Below are 20,232 nucleotides of genomic sequence, written 5' to 3' on the forward strand. Positions count from 1 at the left end.
GAAACATTTTTATTTTATTTTATTTTATTTCATTTAAAACATAAAATAAAGTCTGTACAGTCTGATTTCTTCTTCATAACTCCAAAAAATGTATTTTATTTTATTTTATTTTAATATAATTTAATGCATAGTCTGATTTCTTGTTCAAGAATGTCAAGAAGTATTTTTTTTATTAAATAAAATTTCATTTAATTTCATTGTAGACATAAAATATGATCTGTACAGTCTGTACAGTCGTGTACAATTAATAAATCGATGACTGTAATGAGCCAATTATTTTTAGTGAATTTTAAAACACAACTCCACCAGAGCGACCAATTCCTGAATAAATGATTATAACGAGGAGATTCTTTTTAGTGAACTGAAAACATACACCGCCCGAACAGTGACACCAATGAGTCACTTCTTTTAGTAAATCAGAAGCATTTTGAATGAATGACTCTTTGTAGTGACTAAAGACATGCAGTTTCTTAATTCATTTATTCGTAAATAAATAAGTCTCATGATTGAATTATTTTTAGTGAATCAAAAACATACATTGTGTACGCATTATAAGTTTCGTTAGTATAGATGAATAAATGAAATTTTACAATTTATTCAATTCGTTACTTACTATAGTCGAATTATAGGTGCTGTGAATTCAATGTCTTCTTTTATCTCTTATTTCTCCACAGGTGGAGCGAGAGATCGCCATCTTGAAGCTAATAGAACATCCACATGTATTAAAGTTGCACGACGTCTATGAAAATAAGAAATATTTGTAAGTATATAAATCTGTTGCCGTGCTTATTTATTGTATTCGTTTGTATCATTTGGTATCTTAAGGGTCACTTTTTTGAAAATTTGATTCATGCATCATCTGAAAGCAGAATAAATAAGCTTTCCATCGATGTGTGGTTTGGTAGGATGGACAGTATTTGGCTGAAAAACAACTATTTAAAAATCTGGACTCTGATGGCGCAAAAAACTCAAAACACTTTAAAGTTGTCCATGTGACGTTCTTAGCAATGCATATTACTAAACAAAAATTAAGTTTTGATATATTTACAGTAGGAAATGTACCAAATATCTTCATGGAACACGATCTATACTTAATATCCTAAAGTTTTTGGCCTAAAAGAAAAAGCGATAATTTTGACCTATACAATTAACCTATGAAACTTAAGACACACATTAGTCACATATTATTCAAATAATCTATAAAGATAATAAATGATGATTTAATTTCAAGATTAAATATGATTAGGATTGCGAACCCAAAATGCGAGCGCAGAACAAAAATAAACAAAGTTTGGTGTCTATAGCCTAAAAGTTTGGCAGAAATGCAAGTGTAAATGTGTTTGATCTTAAAAGGTTGTGTAAGAGAGTGATTCCGCTGGTGCTAAAACACTCTTAATGATGAAAGTGTGAAGCAGCCTGTTAGTCACAGCAGTTTGAGAGCTGCTAATGGGGCCACGAGTCATCCTTCATGTAAACACCATGATAATTCACTTAGCATTTTTTGGCATCAACAAATCTTCATAAAAATGATTTCTGTTTACCTCATTGCTCACTTGCTTATATTTTCTTCCGTTTTGAGCTTTATACATCATTTTATTACATCACTTGGTATCGTGATAATATTTACGTTCACCGTTCTAATATTTACCGATAATTTTCAACCGATAATATTTCCGTTCACCGTTCTCTCCGTGGTATATGAATATGATTAATTTTACGCTATATAACACTGTGTCATGTTGTTAGTACTTCTTTCAGCGATTTATCAGGTCACTAGATGGCGACAAGTTATTAATTGAATCATTCACTCAAACAATTCGTTCAAACATTCCTTCGTTAAAAACAGAATGAATCACTTTTTCTTTATTACTCATACTTTTTGGACCTATTTTGCCAAAAATACAAAGCAAATTATGGAAATTATGTACTTTTTATTATGTAAAAGTAGTCTTGCGCTACCTGTCGTGTTGTTCGTTTCTATTTATCTCGTCACTTTTATATATTTTTGTAAGTTTTGAAGCCCTCCACAGGTTTTATCATTCACATCACTTATCACAGTATTCAGCAATACTGCACTTTTTTACCACGTTTATTGTTTTTACTATGTATTTATTGTTGCTACTAATTTTGCTAATGGAGAAGAAAAAGTATCATAATATATGTCTAAAATAAGTATTTTAGTAAGCGTGCATTTGGCTATCGTGTAAAAACAACCTCGCACTTATGTTTGCATCGTCTGAACATTGGAAAAAGCATTGATTGTTAAAACAGAGTGATAAATGTAACGTCTCGAAATTCAGTCTAGTTGTAAAGAGCAAGAATCGAGCGGAAACCACTCACTATTGTTTTGGTTTGCGGGAGTAACGCACTCGCGCTCAAATGCTGTGTAATTATCGTTTATGACACCGACTCGCTTCTTTTAGCGTGAGCGTTTGTACTTGAAGACAGAAACTTAAAAATGCGTGGTTCGTTCGGTCGTTTCAGTCCTCTAAACTTTCCCTGACAAGAACATCTTTCAGAAACGGTCTAATTTCAAACCATAACAGCGTGTTATCGTCAAGGAGACTTAACAAAACTAAAACTCACTAAAAGTTTTATCGTGTTTACTCGCTGGTATCCCCTTTCATCCTCTAGCTCACCTTCCAGTTCTCGCCGCTCGGCCGCTGTAGAGCTGATGCTGTCAGTCCAGTATTTCTCTGTACAGTACAACCTTCAACCAAAAAGAATCACTTTGCTTGTTTAAATGAATATCTCCTATACTAGGAGGATGAAATTGTCTATTCTCTTTGAGATCTCAACAGACGCTTTGAAAAGCGTCTCGAGGAAAGCATTAGTTCTGCTAATGAGGTTTCTGTATAGACTTCACGAAATCCATATTTGTTACGTAGCTTTGATGCTGTTCGCTAAAGTTTACATGCTAGTATTCTCGTAAATGTTTACAAACCGAAATGTTTAAAAATGTTTCCCTAAAATATTGACGACTTGGGTGTAGTCCAGATTTCTATTTTAGTCCATGAGGGAAAGAATCCCGTGAAGTATTGCAACACACATGAATGATGTTGAATATAGTCTGTTGGCTATGAATGAATCTGCATTCGTCCGTTCGTCAGATTTCCTTCAAATCCTCTCTCGTGTGCACTGTTTTTTGCCTAATAGTTGGGAAGTATGTGATTTGGGATGGATCCACATTACATAATTTAGCTAAAAGAGATCTTGGCTCGAAGTTGGCTGGATTGGTGGAATTCCTCAGCAGAATTATGGGTAATGCAGTTTCACACCAGGAATTGTTGTGATCACACCTATTGAATGTGATTAAGAATGTGTATAAATAATGTGGCATGATGGCTAAAAAAAATATTGATTGATTGAATTATCTTACAAAAATCAGTTACCCTGTTGAAAAAAATGAAATAAAATTTGTTCACTACAAAAATGGAAAAAACGATGGGCCTGGGGTACTAATTCCAGGTATTATGAGAGGATAGGCATAACATTTCCTAAACCCAAACTTGCTGATATTGGTCAATTGCAAGTAAGTTGGGCTGATTTCAAAATAAAATTCCAGCATACTGCCTTAATATTTTTAGTTTTTACATCTAAGTAGTATGCAAAGTCCGCTATTCTAAATTCAGCCACGGTTCATCGTACACGAAAGAACGCAGACTGGTATATAAAACAAGGTCTAGCTCATCATGTCCTGCACAAACTCTCTGTTTCAGTAAGAATCATGTCAAGGTGTATAATGTGATTTTTCTCTCTGTCTTGTTTATGTTTGCAGGTATTTGGTTTTAGAGCATGTGTCAGGTGGAGAATTGTTTGACTATCTGGTAAAGAAGGGACGATTAACACCCAAAGAAGCTCGAAAGTTCTTCAGACAGATCATCTCAGCTCTGGACTTCTGCCACAGTCACTCAATATGGTGAGTGTGACATGTCATTCATGAAAAAAGCTGCTTGAAAGTTTCTTCACAGCAATGGCATAGAAGAACTAATTTTTGGTTGCACAAATTTTGGTTCTTTGAAGAAATCTCTTTCTTAGGTTTTTATAACCTGAGTCTTTATAATTATTTTACATTACATTATTTACATAATTATGGCATTGTGAAGCAACTTGAAGCACAATACCACATTGTGTAGCCCTCTGTCTGTCCATCCATCCATCCATCCATCCATCCATCCATCCATCTACCCATCTACCCACCCATCCACTCATCCATCCACCCACCAATCCATCCATCCATCCATCCATCCATCCATCCATCCATCCATCCATCCATCCATCCACCCATCCATCCACCCATCTATCCATCCATCCATCCATCCACCCATCCATCTACCCACCCATCCAGAACACAAACATAAGGTGCTACACAAACAAGTCCAAAATGTGTTAGGGTTGAAATTAATAATTAATTATTTAGATTGATTTGTTTAACTAATCGCTTATTTTTTGTTGTTGTTCATTTTGATGGGAAAAGTGAAAAGTGAAGAACACAGATGCAACATCTTGTTTGCATATCAACAAACGCAATGTACCAAGTGCAGTGCAAATTAGCATAGTCGCAAATAAAGAATAAAGATGTTAGTTGACAGATCTGGTATTGCACGACTTCTTTGTTTCCTGAAGCAAATTAAAATAACATTCCTTGGCAAATGATGTGCCATGCGCTCTCCTAACAGAAAATTGCATCCATTTCAAGCACAAAAAAGTTTTTAGACATGCTGTTTTTGGGTGGGAATTAATGGCGCACATGAAAGAAATTTGACGAACACAAACTTTTTGAGTCTTGTTGCATGATTTATTTCATTCATTGACTCTCCTCCCATTAATTTTGTGTCTAAAAGAGTAATGCACATCAAAGTCAGGCATAAAAATAACTTTGTCCACGCCCAACTGTGTCTTCAGTACTATTTTAAATCTAAAAGGCAGTTTGAGTTGGCGCAAGCTGTTAGTAAAACCGAATTTTGCTTTGCAACCTTAATTCAAAAGTGTTACCCAAACAAGCTGGAAATTTGTGCTGAATTCAACTTGAAATGTTACGAAGCAGATAGAAAACACAAAACCTCAGCAATGCGTCTTAAAAGTCAGTCCAGCCTAGTCTTTCCCACCTTTTTCACACTTAATAGATTAGAGGCGACCGGCGAGCTGGTGAGAGCTCTTCCCTCTTGTGCTTGTTAAATTCATATTCATACCCCGGGGCTTTCGATTATAACCATATCAAGATATCAGACTCAAGCTCGTTTTTTTTTCTCTCGAAAGACGTCCAAGGGAAGGCAAAGCAAAAGACGTCCGAGGAAAGGCAAAGCAAGGCACGTCGTCTCCTATAGTTTCTCTTCTTGATTTATGACCAGCCTCATCTGAACCGCTTTTTGGAATGCGATATTTCCAATTTGCATGATGACTGAGCAGTCGTGGGAATAACGCCGTTATAAATACGTCACTAATGGCTTTTTGTTTTCTCAGTAACGAGAAATCCAACGAATCGCTGTTTCCCCTGTTACAACAGCGTTACCGTTACTGACCATTAGGGTTGTGCGATTAGCCGTAAATCTCTGTTTTCAAATACAAACTACTTGTAAACGATATACTTCAAAATAACGGCTTTTACGAACTGCCGGTTATTGTCTCTGGTAGTGGGCGGAACTAATGCGTTAACAACAATCTTATTGGCTGACGCTCACCTATTGTCATGTTTCGATTTTAGCAAATCAATTCGAGCAAATTATTAATATTCACGAAGCCAGCAGCTCATTCGTTTAATATTGTTAGTAGTAGCAGAATTCGTAGCATCACAATTTCGCTTATCATAATTATATTTAGTTTTTCCGCCTTTTTATATAAAATACAAAAATGCGATCATCGTTATTCTAATTTCTAAAGATCATCTTATAATTGAAAATTAGCACAATGTCATACAATAATGATATAAAAATACTATGGCGATTATATTCCCTAACTATAACTATAACTAATTACTTTTTTAAAGAAACATGCCCAACACTGTGATTGAGTGACACGTGTGTTTCCAGGCCATTAATTATATGCCAAAGCAGCACGACCACATTTTTTTAAACTCAAAAAAGAAAACTGAACCGGGTTCACAAGCTTCTTGATAGCTTTTCACACATCAGTGGCTCTTGCACTTTTTAAACCAAAAACTCTCCATCCAATTGATTACAGTTTGCCATCACAATAAAACCGTGCATTTAATTTGAGAAAATATCCGAAGCTGCTATTTCTGTAAAGCTGGTATTTTCGTTTGTTTTTGATAATTGGTCCTGTTTGGTTCACTGAAGCATAAAACAGGGTTATGAAAATTGAAAAAGGTGAGGGCTTAACTGGCGGTATATAATGATCGCGCTCTTTTACAAACATCGTTAGCAAATATTGACTTTTGAACCACGCCATCGGCTTTAATTGGGCCTTTTGTTTCGCAAATGCCTTGTTGAACTGAAGCAAACTCTGGACAAACAGCGTGAAATAGTCTTTAACCCCCATAAATGCACTTATGCTTCCTCCAAGACCATTCCTGCTCACGATAAATTGCGACGTGATGTGCGTCAAAGTGATTTTGGTAGAATCCAAATGGAACTTTGTCCGTTTTCTCCACCCGCTGCCAAAGACTTTTTAATGCTAATGAGACAAAACACAAAAAGATGAAGAAAGGATGGTCATTAGGGAATGATTTTCTGCAGGTTCATCATCAACAGTACATTGGTGTATTGCAGTGGTCCAATTGTAAAAAAACCGGGGGGGATGGTGTATCGTATTTGGAACGTATTTAAATTCTAATCGAGATAAAATCATACCTTCTGTCTTTTAAAGAACTTCAGAACCCTTTTACGTGAAAAACGAGGGGATGCTTTTTGCCATTTTCTTCCCCGTATCTATATAACTGAATTACAACTAAATTGTTTTCTCGACAGTTATTCTCCTAAAACCTCTTTATCGTCAGTACCAATTAGGTCGCCTCAGAAAAGCCCAGAAATCTTCAGTTTCCTCGCTGCTAATTAAGACGTTTCCCTACGAAAGTGTAGCTTTCAGGAAGCCCCTGTGGCAAACTTCTGGCAGTGCCGCAAATACATTTTGCGAGGGTTATAGCGCCGTTCGTGTGCTCTCAGCTCAAAAATGTGATCATTCAGACAATGTTGACTTGAAGGCAGAATCTTTGCTTTGAGCTGCAGCTCTGAAAAACTGGCACCTGGATAAACGAGCAAATCCTCTCATTTAACGCGTAAGAGTGTTATCAAGCTGATCTATTTAGGGATAAAAGAGAGGTATTATGGGTAATCAGTGCATCACTGGGGGTTTTTTACGCCACACGCATACACATTTGCATTTGTATGCATTCATTTTACTAGCAAGATGAAAGAATTACTTCACGGTATTACTGTGTTATTTTTGTGTTGTATAATCAGTTGTTATTATTTTTGTATATTGTATAATCAGATATATTATTATTCATATATATATATATAAATATATTTATATTATAATTATAATATATATTTTTTAATATATTAATTTAATTATTTAACATTTTATAACCAGAGCTTATAAACAAACCAAAAAAAAAGATAAATAAATTAACTTAATAAAAAAACTATTGGTTTACTCCAAACGTAATTAGTATTTTAAACTTTCTGTTCTTGCATGTCCTCTATAGGCCTAATCATTACCGTTCTGAAACAGTTTTCAGTAGAAAAAAATATAGGACAATAACGTAATAATTTTCTTGCACTAATAATAACATCGACTATAATAGTTTGGAATTTTTTATTTAGCCAAAAAGCATTAGAAATAGAGCTAGGCTATTTTAGTTCCTTTCTAAAATATAATTTTACGTACTGTACAGACTATTTCAGTTTAACTATTAAAATGTTTCTTTAACTAGCTATATGTTCTTTTGATAATGAGCAGGTTGTTGGCCTGTGTATCTGCACACGACGAATGGCAGCCTCGCACCGCTCTCAGATCAGCAATGACGCTCTCTTTTGTCTGCTGAGCCCCGCAGACCCCCGCAGACCCCGCGGCTTGCCGTCTCCGGTCCCCGCTTCATTTCTCAGAGCTGCAGGCCTCACGCAGAGCAGCAGTAGGGCAGTATGCTGCAGCGGCGGCCATGAGAAATGTCCCTGTCATGCTGTCACACTTCCCCGGCTGTTTGCTTGCTTCGTATGTGACCGAGAGCCGCCCGGCCCCCTCTGATCTCACGCTGGGACAGTCAGCAGGGGGATGATGGGAGAAATACCCACCCAATGTTCTCGTTTTACACTTCCGTCCTTTCCCATTTCGTTATTCGTCTCGCAGTTTGCAGCTTGCAATCCGTCTGTCTTTTCGTTGCCTGTCTTTTGTTCGTTGCTCGCTTTGCCTACGAGCGCAACCTATATATTATTTTTTCCGAAACTCGCTTAGACGGCGTTTTTTCAGGCATCACAGGTGTGTGTGACGGCTGGTCCAAACGGTAGGCAGCTTAATTATGCTTAAGTATGTGCATTAATTACGCTAATTAACCATTGTATGCATAATTACAATCATTTTCACCTCCATTTTTCACCTTTTTTGGGTTAATTGATACTTTACGGTGATATAAATATTAATCGTGCAACGCTGGAAGAATATACCCGTCGCAACGTTTCTCAAAACTCCAAAAAACATACATTCGCTGCACTTTTTTCTAGCTGAAGTGAACACTGTTAGTGATCAAACACCGAACTTTTTAGACGAGGGGCAGTTTCTTGATCAATCATATGTCGTGACCCGAAAACCATTACTATAGCGCTTGATTTGAAAGCTAATACAGTTTGAATCATGTAAAAGCTTCATATGTATGGCTTTTCTTATGTAGTAAACTTGCTCGGTAGCGCACCCGGTACAGCAAAAGTACGAGTCCTGTTAAACACAAGTCACAATAAAAGAAGAGAAGAAATTAAAATAACTTGGTTGCTTCTCATATACATTTATATTTATCTCATTGACTCTTTGCAGGTGACGTTCAGTCATTTACACAGGAATCTAAACAATCGAGGGTTTCGCATGAAGGAGCGCTACTGCTTTTCAGTCGTTATTGTCAGCAAGAAATGAACAGCAACAGAAAAAACCCAGACATTTTAGGCGATTTTGGTTTAGATTTTCGGGCCTATGCTCATCGTTATGTTTTTAGCATAGCGACATGCTAACAGCATGCTGTTTGCTGGTACTTAAAAAGTCGCTGCTTTATAAGCCGGTGACTTTTAAGGTTACATTTCAGTTTTGGAACAGAGCACACGTTCTACCGTTGATCGTCCATCATATTCTCTCCCGAAACATAAACTTTTTTTTTAAATGGGTGCTGGTTTTTTATCGTGATGGACAGATTGACGTGGCTATCCGAACGGTTTAGACGGTTTTAATAGCTGAAGGCCGACTGCTCATTCAATGCCTTTCTGTCCACCTACGAAATCGTCCTTCTGGAGCTTCCAGACATGAATATTCCTCCAAATATACCTACTAATAGAGTCCGTGTGTGACAACAGCTGTCAGACATAGATATAGATATATAACAAGCAGCCTGTCAGCAAGGAAAAAATCACCCCATCCATTTTTACCGATGCTTCCGATATTGACTCACTTGACACTCGAAATATCGGCCGGATATGAAAATCTGTACAGTACAGCACCCCTCAACCCCTCAGAGGTAATAAGAGTCGTTTAAGAAATCTGAAATCAGCACAAATGCACTTTCTTCGCTTCTGTTATTTGGCTTTCCGAGCGCACGGCTGTTTTTATGTGCCACGAGAGAGCGTTTTTCGGATGAGATCTCGACTCTTGTAATGGTTTTGTAGGTTGCCACTGTGTTGGATCCCACTGTGAAATCCCAGCTGTCTGTTTAGGGAACGTGTGGAAAAACTGTCAGCGGTAATGGATGATAATCATCATGTTTGGCTTTTTGGTGTAAAAATACGATCACTTTTGTCTTGCTGTCAAAATGCATTAGTTTGTCTCTTCAAAGTATTTGGAGAGATGTAGCATGTAACGTAGAAATGAAGTCGGTGTACGTGACTCGCTCGCCAATGGGTGCTCTGCAGTGAATGGGTGCCGTCAGAATTGCAGCTGATAAAAGCATCACAATAAACCGCAAGTAACTCCAGTCCATCGGTTAATGACTTGAAAAGATAAATGCCTTGTGTTTGTGAGAAACAAATTCATCTTTAATACGTTACATTTTTTTTTGCCATTTAACAGCCATTTCTGTGCATATTTTTCTCCTCGATCAGGCAATCATTATTTTAATGGAGGAAACATTCGTATTGATTACAGACTCGTAAGTCAAAACCGATGGACTGGAGGGGTGTGGATTAGTTTTGTATTATTCTGATGTTTTTATCAGCAGTTTTGGCTCTCATTCTGACGGCACCCATTCACTACAAAGCATCCATCGAAGAGCAAATCATGTAATGTCACATTTCTCCAAATCCTATACTATTTCAAAATGTTTTAATGAGAATAGACTGCGTAAATGGTCAGCAGATGCAATTTTTTTGCTTAACTATGCACGAAAAAGGTACATGATTTGATTATATCTATTGGGAATGGATCGTATCGTAAAAGTAGGCATTCTTAGAGTTTGCAGTTAATTGCACGACAGGCACCTGTTGGTTAAAACTAATATTCCACTATTTTGCACCTGATACAAATGCACGATGTCATAAGTTGTGGACTTGCAGAGAGACTTGGAATGGTGTAATATGTCACTTAGCGGAGACAGTGTTCTTGAGCTCTGTGTGGACCGAGACATGGTGCACGTAATACCAGGAAAGTAAATTAGCCAACGTTAAACAGCCAGCATGCAGAAAAGCCAAAGCACCACGAAACATGTAGACATACATGTTCTGTAATTAAACGCTCTCATAATTAGACCGCTGTGAACAGCATGTGATTAAGACAGCTAACGTACTCTTGCATGTGCCGCCTGCTGCTCTTTACATTACAATAATCTAAAGCTTGTTTGAGTCCTAATTGGGACAATTTATTTCTTACAAATACATGTTCATTCATTGGATTGAATTGATTCATATGTATTATTTTATTGCATTCATGCATTGGAATATATTTCTTTATTAAACTTATCTGACAATTTTTTTATTTTATTTTCATATTTACTCTTAATAATCTTGAATGAATTCAATTAATTTCTTTCTGCATTTTATTTTATTCATTTAAAACCTTTGCTTCTTTATTTGATTAAAAACATGTAACTATTTCTATTCATTCTCCTTAAATAGTCCGTTTATTTAATCATTAGTTAAAATATTTTCTCGTTAATTAAAATGTTTAAATTCAAAGTTATTTGTTAATTCATCATTTTTTTATTCATTCAGTCATTCATTCATTTACCTAGAAAAAAAAAAAAAAAAAAAAAATATATATATATATATATATATATATATATATATATATATATATATATATATATATTTTTAATAGTTTTTATTCATTTAATTCATTCATTGTTAAGAAACATTTACTTTATTTCAGTCATTTAAAAATATTTTCTTTGTTATTCCTTTGAAAAATGATCATTGCTTGTGTTTGATTCATTCAATAATATCTGTTCAATCGTTTTCATTCTTTTATTTAAAACGCTGTTTTAATCATTTATTCATTACTATTCGCTAATTAATTTTAAATATATAAATAATCATTGTTCATTTAAAAAAAAAACAATTTTTTTACTAATCATTCATTCGTTCCATTGTTCATTCGTTCCATTGTTCAGTCGTTCCATTGTTCAGTCGTTCCAAATCCAGCTTTTTGTCGTTTCATTAGAGTCTAGAGAATATGGAGGACGAGAAACAACATAAAGTATACATAAATGAAATGAAGTTGACTTTAAACTTCTGTCGTCTGCAGATAAGCACCAAAACCCAGCAGGCCGCGTTTGCATTCACGAATGAATAAATACAGCAGCCTTCGACGCGCAGATGCTAAACAGATACTCTTTATTAGGTTTTTATAGGAAGAACCACTTCAGCCAGAACTGCGCTTTTCATTGTAACCATAAAAAATATATTAAGCATCATTTAAATGCAGATCTCTATCAGCAAACGACAGAACAACATGCGCGCTATAATTCTAAACCACCGGCGGGTCAATAAACGCGCAGTTTAAGAGCCACGGAGGAAACTGAGGGAAACATTCGGCGCCTCAACGGCAAACGCAAACCCGATACCGTCAAAAACCGAACTAACACGTGGCTCGGTTAATCGTTGAAACTAACCTCGCGCTCTTCGGTTCGGAGAATATATAGGGTCAGCCGCCGATCGTATCAGCAAACCGTTCCTGTTCAAGAGAGATCACGACGTTAATATGTCAGGAAGTGAGTTTAAAGAGCCGTTATGGATGTTACCGGCGTGACAGCCAATAAACCCCGCCTCTGCAATTTGTCCCGTGAACGTCGTTGAGGCGTAAATCACTTTTATTGGCCCGCGTGAGATTGTGGTTCGTGAATGCGTTCGTTTTACGACTGACGGTTACATTTCTTCACTCCGAATCTTTCACGTGATGAAGTGGACTTCAAGCGAAGAAAATGCATTCATACAGACACAAGTTCTTGATGTTTTTTTTGATGTTGCCTTTTTGCATTTTGTGTTTTTGGTTTTGCCTCGTTTTGCTCTGCTTTTCGTTTGAATTTTTTATCCGTTTAGCTTTTTGTTTCGTTGTTTTGCTTTGCTTTGTTTTGTTTTGCCTTGATTTTTTCTGTTTTTGTTTTGTTTTTGTTATTTCACTTTTTTTGTGTCTCATTGCTTTATTTTTTCATTTTGTTGCATTTTTACGTTTTCCTTTGGCTTTTCTTTGCGTTGTTTTGCCTTGCTGTTTGTCGTTTTACATCTTTTTGTGTTTTGTTTTGCTCTGTTTGAACCATTTTTTTGTTTTTTTTTGCTTTCCTCTGCTTGTTTTGCTTGTTTGTGTTTTTTTGCTTCGTTTTATGTTTGTTTTTGCTTTCCTCTGCTTTCGTTTGTTTTTTGTTTTTTTGTTTTTTTGCTTTGTTTTGCCGTAATGTGCTTTTTGTTTGTTTTTGCTTTTTGTTTGATTGTTGTTTTACCTTTCCGTTTTTGTTATTTTGGTTTATTTTGTGGTTAGTGTCGTTTTTTTTTTTGCACTGTTTATTTTCGTTGTTGATTGTTTTTGTTTGTTTCTTTTCTTTTTTTTTTAAGTATCTAAAAGTCCTCCTTCATCCTGCTTCACACGGTGAAAAGTGTGGCAGCAAATGAATTAAGCAATGAATTAAGTGAATGAATTTCGATGTCTGGATGTCCACCTGTGGTCAGATAAGCGCTTAACGTCGCTCTCTACGTCGTATCCGTCACGACGGCCTCCCACAGGATCTTGTAGACTAGCACTGCTGAAAGACAGAAAGCGAGATAATCGAAAAGCATCTCATCGCATGCTCAGGGACACATCTTTTCCAGCTGATACGAGGCCAGATGTGTTGTATTACACAGTGTTACTGAGAGCGGGCAAGCTGCAGTTTTCACATCTCTCCTCCTTCCCTCTCAGTCACAGGGACCTGAAGCCGGAGAACCTGTTGCTGGATGAGAAGAATAACATCAGGATAGCAGATTTCGGCATGGCATCCCTTCAGGTGGGAGACAGTCTGCTGGAAACCAGCTGTGGGTGAGTCATTATAACACTAATGATCAGGACTGTCAGTGCCTTCAGCTCAGACTGAAAACATTTAGGACTAAATGTGAGATTGAGTATCCATTAGGGTTACACAGTTGAACATAAACTATCTAATAAACAATCAATTCTTAGGCAAACAAATAGGTAACTGTAAAAAAGCAAGAGAAGCATTTGCTAACTCTCTAAACTAAATGGATAAACAAATACGTTCATTTCAAATACATAAATTTAGTCCTACATTTGCACTTATTAGGATCTTTCTAGATGTTTGTATTTTATTTTGTTCTTCTGAACTCTCCTTATACTGCTAGTTAAACTAGTTATTGGTTGTAATTTAGTTTTTCATAAGCGATCTCTGACCCATATTAAACAGGTTATTGCTTCTGTACCTTGAGGACTTCAATATACGAATCTCGTCTCTCGTGATTGGCCTTTTTATGTTTAATATTTTCTGTGAAACGGGTAACAGCGTCCCTGCAAACTGTTATCAAAGGAGCTTTGTCTTAAAAAAATTAATATTCGGTATTTTTGATTCCAACGAGCACAAAATATCCTGTTTTTCATGATTATAAATGTACGTCTTTAACTCACGAAACTGTCACAGCTTCTGCTTATTTTACTTCGTCTAAACAGCGAAGTGTCAGAAACAGGTACTAATTAGGCAGATCTCGCGAAAAAACTGTCCGGAAATGTCTGCTAAATATTTCATCACAAAATCAGCTAATAAGTCGCATCTCGTGCATTGAAGAAAGCAGCTTATTTTAGGACCGGCGAGATTTTTTTCAGTGCTTTCAACGGGCTCGCTTTCCGCATAATTCGTGAAAATGCGTAAAACTTCTGGTTTAGTGTAGACTGCGTTTTCTTTATGCAAAATATGAGTTATCGTGTGTTTCTCCAGAGGTTGTGTGTGACTGAGACGTGCTCGTTCTCAGCTCGGTCGAGATGCAGGCTTCAAACTTTAATCAATTATTCATTCAAAATGTGGAGAAATGAAAACTTGCTTCTCAAAACCATACAGTACCATTCCAGAGATTGTGGTCAGTGGCATTATTTTCAGTATTTTCAGTCTCTTCTGCAAAACAGTAAAGTTTTTTTTGTAACTTAACATAGCTGTCTTCATTTATGGTCTGTCTGAGAGTGTGTGTGTGTGTGTGTGTGTGTGTATATATATATATATATATATATATATATATATATATATATATATATATATATACTGAATATAAAAAGAATTACAAATGTATTGCAAATGAAAAAAAAAAAAATCTAAAAAATTAGTAGATGTAAATAAAATTGAAATGGAAAATGTGTAAATAAAATCTATTTTAAAATATTAATAAAAAATCTCAGTCATACTAAATAAAAGAAACTCCAAAAGAACACAATTCATTTAAAAATAAATCTTTTGTAATGCAGTAAAAATTTATAACTTCACTTTTAATCGTATTCTTTTTCCAATAAAAGTATCAATTTCTAGATATATTTTAAAATACACTGAAAACATAAAATTGATTCATACAATTGACTATCTTTTAAAGAAAGCGGTTGCGATCAATGTATTGAGCTATATATGAATAAAAAAACAGTTTACTAAATATCAGAATTTTTATTATATATTATTATTATATATTTTTACATCTATATAAATAGTTTGCAACCACTTAACTTAATCTTTTTTAGTTAAAGTTAGTTCATGTTCAAAACAGCAGAAGTAGAAAAAAATACACGAATCATTCTAAATCCAATTTTTATTCGTAAATGTTTTTAAAAAAGTCAATCATTTGGAAGCAGCCAATGAGCTCTGAGCTGACTCGTATGACCCGCCCCCTCGTGATCAGCCGGCGCTCGCTTCCTCTCGTTCCCCCGAGGTCTGGACAGGAGAGATACGAGCACGACTCGTTTGTTTTTTTTTTTTTAACGTCATTATTTCTTCTTTCAATAACTGCCTCGGCCTCGTGTCTTTCGTCAGTAGATTAATTGTGGCGCGTTCGGCCGACCTTTAGGATTACAGCCAGCCGCGGCCATAGATTACAGCTGATGTTACATAAGAGCTCGGGTCTCCTCGCAGCGGCGTGACTCAACCTCTATCTCCATGAATCTGAGCGGATCTGGCTCGTTCTGAACCCTGTGTCCTTGATGTTTGACGGTGACCCCACAAACGCACATTACTTCATGGACACGTGTTCACCTTCATGGAAAAAAGAGACAGACGTTTGAATTTATTCATTTATTTATTTGTTTTTGGGTGATTTATGTTCCGTTTTAGTTTTGTTTATTCGTTCAATTAAAAAAACATAATTATTAGTTATTTAATTAATTATTTTATTCACTAAAAATAACGTATTTATTCATTTATTCGCCCTTTTAAAAAATTCCTTAATTAAATTTTCATTTATTTGTTCATTTATTCATTATTTAAAAGTGCATTGCTTTCATTCATTCATTATTTGTACATTCGTTTAATTTAAGCATTCATTTACTCATTCGAAACGTTTGTATTTATTTTTCAGGATTAATTCAAATATTTGTTTGTTAATTTAATACTTCTTTATTTATTTATTCTTTCAGACTTTAACACATTTCTTAATTGCTTAATTAGTTTATTCATTCACGTATTTAAAAACTCATTCATTTTATTTGTTTGTTAATTTATTAATTAATTTAAAAAATTGTTCATTCATTCAATTAAAAGCTAATAAAGCTTACAATAGTGGATATAAAAGTTTTTAATTGTATTCCTTAATTTTCCACTGATTTACAAATGCATTCGTTATTTGAAAACGTTCATTTTGTTTATGAATTAATTAAGAAAGCTTATTCGATCATTGTTTAATTCATTTAAAAATATTTGTTAAAAAAATAAAAAATAAAAATAAATCATTAAAAATATTTTATTAAATAAATAAAATAATATTATATATTAAATATGACAAATATTAAATATTTCGTATTTGTGATTTGCTTTTTAGTTACTGATTATTTAAAAAAAACAACACATTTGTTCATGCTTTCATTTGTGTTTTAATTTATATAAAATGAAACAAAAAACGCTCCTTTTTTTATCCAAACTGTCCTGTAGATAGACTTCAGAGCTTCATGGATGCCTTGCTCTGGAGTTTATGATGCTCGTTGTCGTATTACCACGCTCTATTTTGGCTTAATGATCATTATACATTGTACCAAAAAGAGCCATATGCGTCTGATGGGCCGCACACCCACATCTCGTATCTGCCTGTCATTGGTTGAGGAGCGAGGAAATGAGCTTTAGCAAACAGCTTGGAGTAGATAAATGATCTGGCACGGCGCGCCGCGGGGGTCCTCCGTAAACCCCGTCCCTTAATGGCTGTATTTTTATCTCTAATTTGCCTTCCTCATCAACATAAACAATGAGAACGTTTCACCGCCTTAAAACCTCCAATCGGTTTCGATGCCTGCGATTCAACGCACCTGCTGCGGAGGAAAACAAGCGAATGCTGCGATCGTTACGCCTTCAGAATCGCAACAAGCCCAAGTCCCGCCGAGGGCAATGCTTTTTGAGTCCGTTTGACGAACAGATTTAGACACGTTTTATTGTAAAACGCGTGTTAGATTAGTCAAATTTGCCAGTCCAAGAACTGAATTATGAAAAATGCTATTATTTGTAGAGCATTTTGGAAGATACAAATATGCTTGGGTAACTGTTTCTGAGATGAAGATAAAGATTTATTACGCCATTTTGTTTTTCTCGAAGTCGGCCGTGAATATGACGACTTGTTCCGCCACAAAAAATAATAATTGCAATTTTTTGGATCTCATGGTTATAATTTTAGATCCAAACATTTACATTTTTTGGGACAAAATTGTGACTAATTTTTATAAAATTCGATGCTAAATCCAAATTTCAACATTAACTTCTGAGACCGCATCCCTCAATTCTATTAGTTTGTTTTCACCACAGAATAAAGAATATAAAAAAAAAAAAAGTTGAACGTAGTTTTATAATTCGTACTTCTTTTCTCGTGATCGCAAGTTTATATCTCACAATTCAATTAAAAAAAAAGTTCATACAAATGCTTAGGTTGTGAAATATAGACTCATAATTTAGAGAATAAAATTACAATATGTAAAATATAAGCTCATAAGAAAAAATAGTCAGAATTGGCAGATTTGACAATTACAGATTCTCTGGTGCAAAAATATATATAACAGAATTATGAAATGTATTGTAAACCCTGAATTAAAAAAAAAAAAAACTGGATTATAAGATGTGAACTTACACTAACTTTTATAAAAATTACTAAATTGTAAAGTTGTGAGAAATGAGCTCACATTCGGGAGAAAAAAAGTGTGAGATAAAACATAATTACTTCATACAAACTCGCAATTCTGACGGGGAAAAAAAGTCTAAATTATTAGAAAAGAAAATTGAAGTTACCGTTTTTTTTTTTTTTTTTATTCTGTGATGGACACGAAAAACAGAATTGTTATATAAAATTATTTCTAAATTATTCGAAAAGAAAATTTAAGTTACCGTTTTTTTTTTTTATTCTGTGATGGACACGAAAAACAGAATTTTTGTATAAAATTATTTCTAAATTATTAGAAAAAAAATGGCAGTTACCGTTTTTTTGTTTTTTTTTTTTTAATTGAAAAAAAGTAAATTATAAGATACAAACTATAATTCTGAAAAAAATAGCATTCGCGATTAAAAAAAAAAGTAAAAGGAAACAATGATTTCTTCCGTGATTTGGGGGAAACGGTACAAACTCGCAATTAACCGATTAGTTTATTTCTGTTCTACGGCGGAAACGAGCTCCCTCACATCGAGGCCTTCCTCCTCCGTCTCCACATCGTGTCTCGTTGAAGTCTCTAGTGTTTCCGTATGCAGTCGGAGTTCCTCCAGTCGAATGCATTAGATGATAAGCCAAAGCTCTCGCTAACAGGATATTCATATTTGCATAGACGCGCGCTCGTGAAGGTGTTCGGGGGATCATGGGAGATGCTGACAGCTCACCGCCAAACTCTCCAAATAATATGATTAACTGTGAACGTGCCTGTTTATCTCCCCCCAAAAAAAAGCACGTTCACACTCGCGTCGACGGGAAGTGCTTTATGCGCAGATGCACAACACCGGTGTAGAAGAGGATTTGTCAAGAAAGATTAATGGAGACAGGATGCCAGCTGGTGAAACAGGAAGTGCCGTCAACATTTTGTGACCCTAATTACTCTGGGAAGATGTTGTCGTCATCTTTAGTGTATCTTTGTCCCTTCAACCAGATCTCGGTATTAATCATTCTGAGCCGCGTCACGGATCGGTGAAGATGAGAAACGTCTTCTCTGGCTTTATATGTTTCTTTTTGACATCGTGGTATAGTGATGAGAATTATTGGGAAGAGTTCAGTCGATCTGTTCATCTGAAACACCTTGGAATTCAAAGTGATATTTCACTGTAAAATTTATATGAAATAGAAATATAGTTCGTTATGTTATGTACTGCAAATAAATATATATTTTTTTAATTGTTTGTTTCAGATAATCAGTTTAATTAGTCATCGAGAAGCTTTTTAAAAATAATTTATTAAAATTATAAATGTACTTAGCAGTTAAAGGCTGTTTAATGAAGGACAAAAACTGAACATTTTTATAATATTTTGTTAATATTATATGTAAAAATTCATTCAAAAATGCAGAATATTTTTTACATGTAAATAAATGTTTAATTTTTTTTCCCATTTTTAATTACATTATATTTCTACAATTTTAATATTTTATTTTTATCGTAAAAATACATTTTTACTGTTAAATGTATTGCATTAAACGTTTAATGTACTTAGCAGCAAGGCTGATTAATAAAAAGAAAAAAAATAATTATATGGTGAATTTTTTTTTTTTGCTTCAGTGCTGCAACAAAAAAATCATTCTGACGCTCTAAATATTGATTACATATAACTTAAATATAAATGTTTTGTAAAATGTTATCATTTCAAATGAAAAAAATACTATATATTGAGACCTATTGTATGTTGTATTTTTACAATTATAATATTTAGTTTATATAGTAAAAGTGCATTTTTACTGTGCAATGTCTTGCTTTAAGCATTTAATTGTACCTGGCAGCAAAAGCTGTTTAATGAACTATAAAATCTTAATAAAAATATTTTATTTAATTACACGGTAATATATTGTTTTGTTCTGCAGAAAAAAAATATTATTTTCACACACTGTATGTAATTAAATCTCTAATTTTTTAAATAACTGTATTATTTAGAATAAAAGATATATCACTATATATTGTGTATGGAAACAACCTAATTACATTATTACATTGCATTACATTTTTACTGTAAAATATCTTGCTTTTTATACAAGGGAAAATGGCCAAATAATCAAAAATAAGAAACCCTTCTAAGCGATAGATAGCAGTGACTGCGGTGGCTAACTCAAGCCGATGTTGTCTCTTCACAGATCTCCTCATTACGCGTGTCCTGAAGTCATCCGGGTGAGTGTCGCCAGACTATAAGAGAACTCTGCTTGTGTGACCCGATCTGGATCCAGAAGGACTGCATGTTGACTTTGTCTCGTCTCTGTTAG

General features: G+C 34.8%; 1 protein-coding gene across 3 annotated transcripts in view; it reads left to right on the top strand.

Annotated features, from left to right (window-relative positions):
- brsk2a (BR serine/threonine kinase 2a) overlaps positions 1 to 20,232 on the top strand; it is a 159,643-nt gene that overhangs the window by 103,872 nt on the left and 35,539 nt on the right. For all 3 annotated transcript variants that reach the window (XM_043228637.1, XM_043228638.1, XM_043228639.1), the window contains 4 exons: positions 675 to 760; positions 3,779 to 3,919; positions 13,537 to 13,653; positions 20,107 to 20,140. In XM_043228637.1, coding sequence (XP_043084572.1) covers positions 675 to 760; positions 3,779 to 3,919; positions 13,537 to 13,653; positions 20,107 to 20,140 — 378 coding nt within the window. The remainder of the gene's footprint in view (positions 1 to 674; positions 761 to 3,778; positions 3,920 to 13,536; positions 13,654 to 20,106; positions 20,141 to 20,232) is intronic.

This window comes from Puntigrus tetrazona, chromosome 25 (genome assembly GCF_018831695.1).
Source record: "Puntigrus tetrazona isolate hp1 chromosome 25, ASM1883169v1, whole genome shotgun sequence".
NCBI lineage: Eukaryota > Metazoa > Chordata > Actinopteri > Cypriniformes > Cyprinidae > Puntigrus > Puntigrus tetrazona.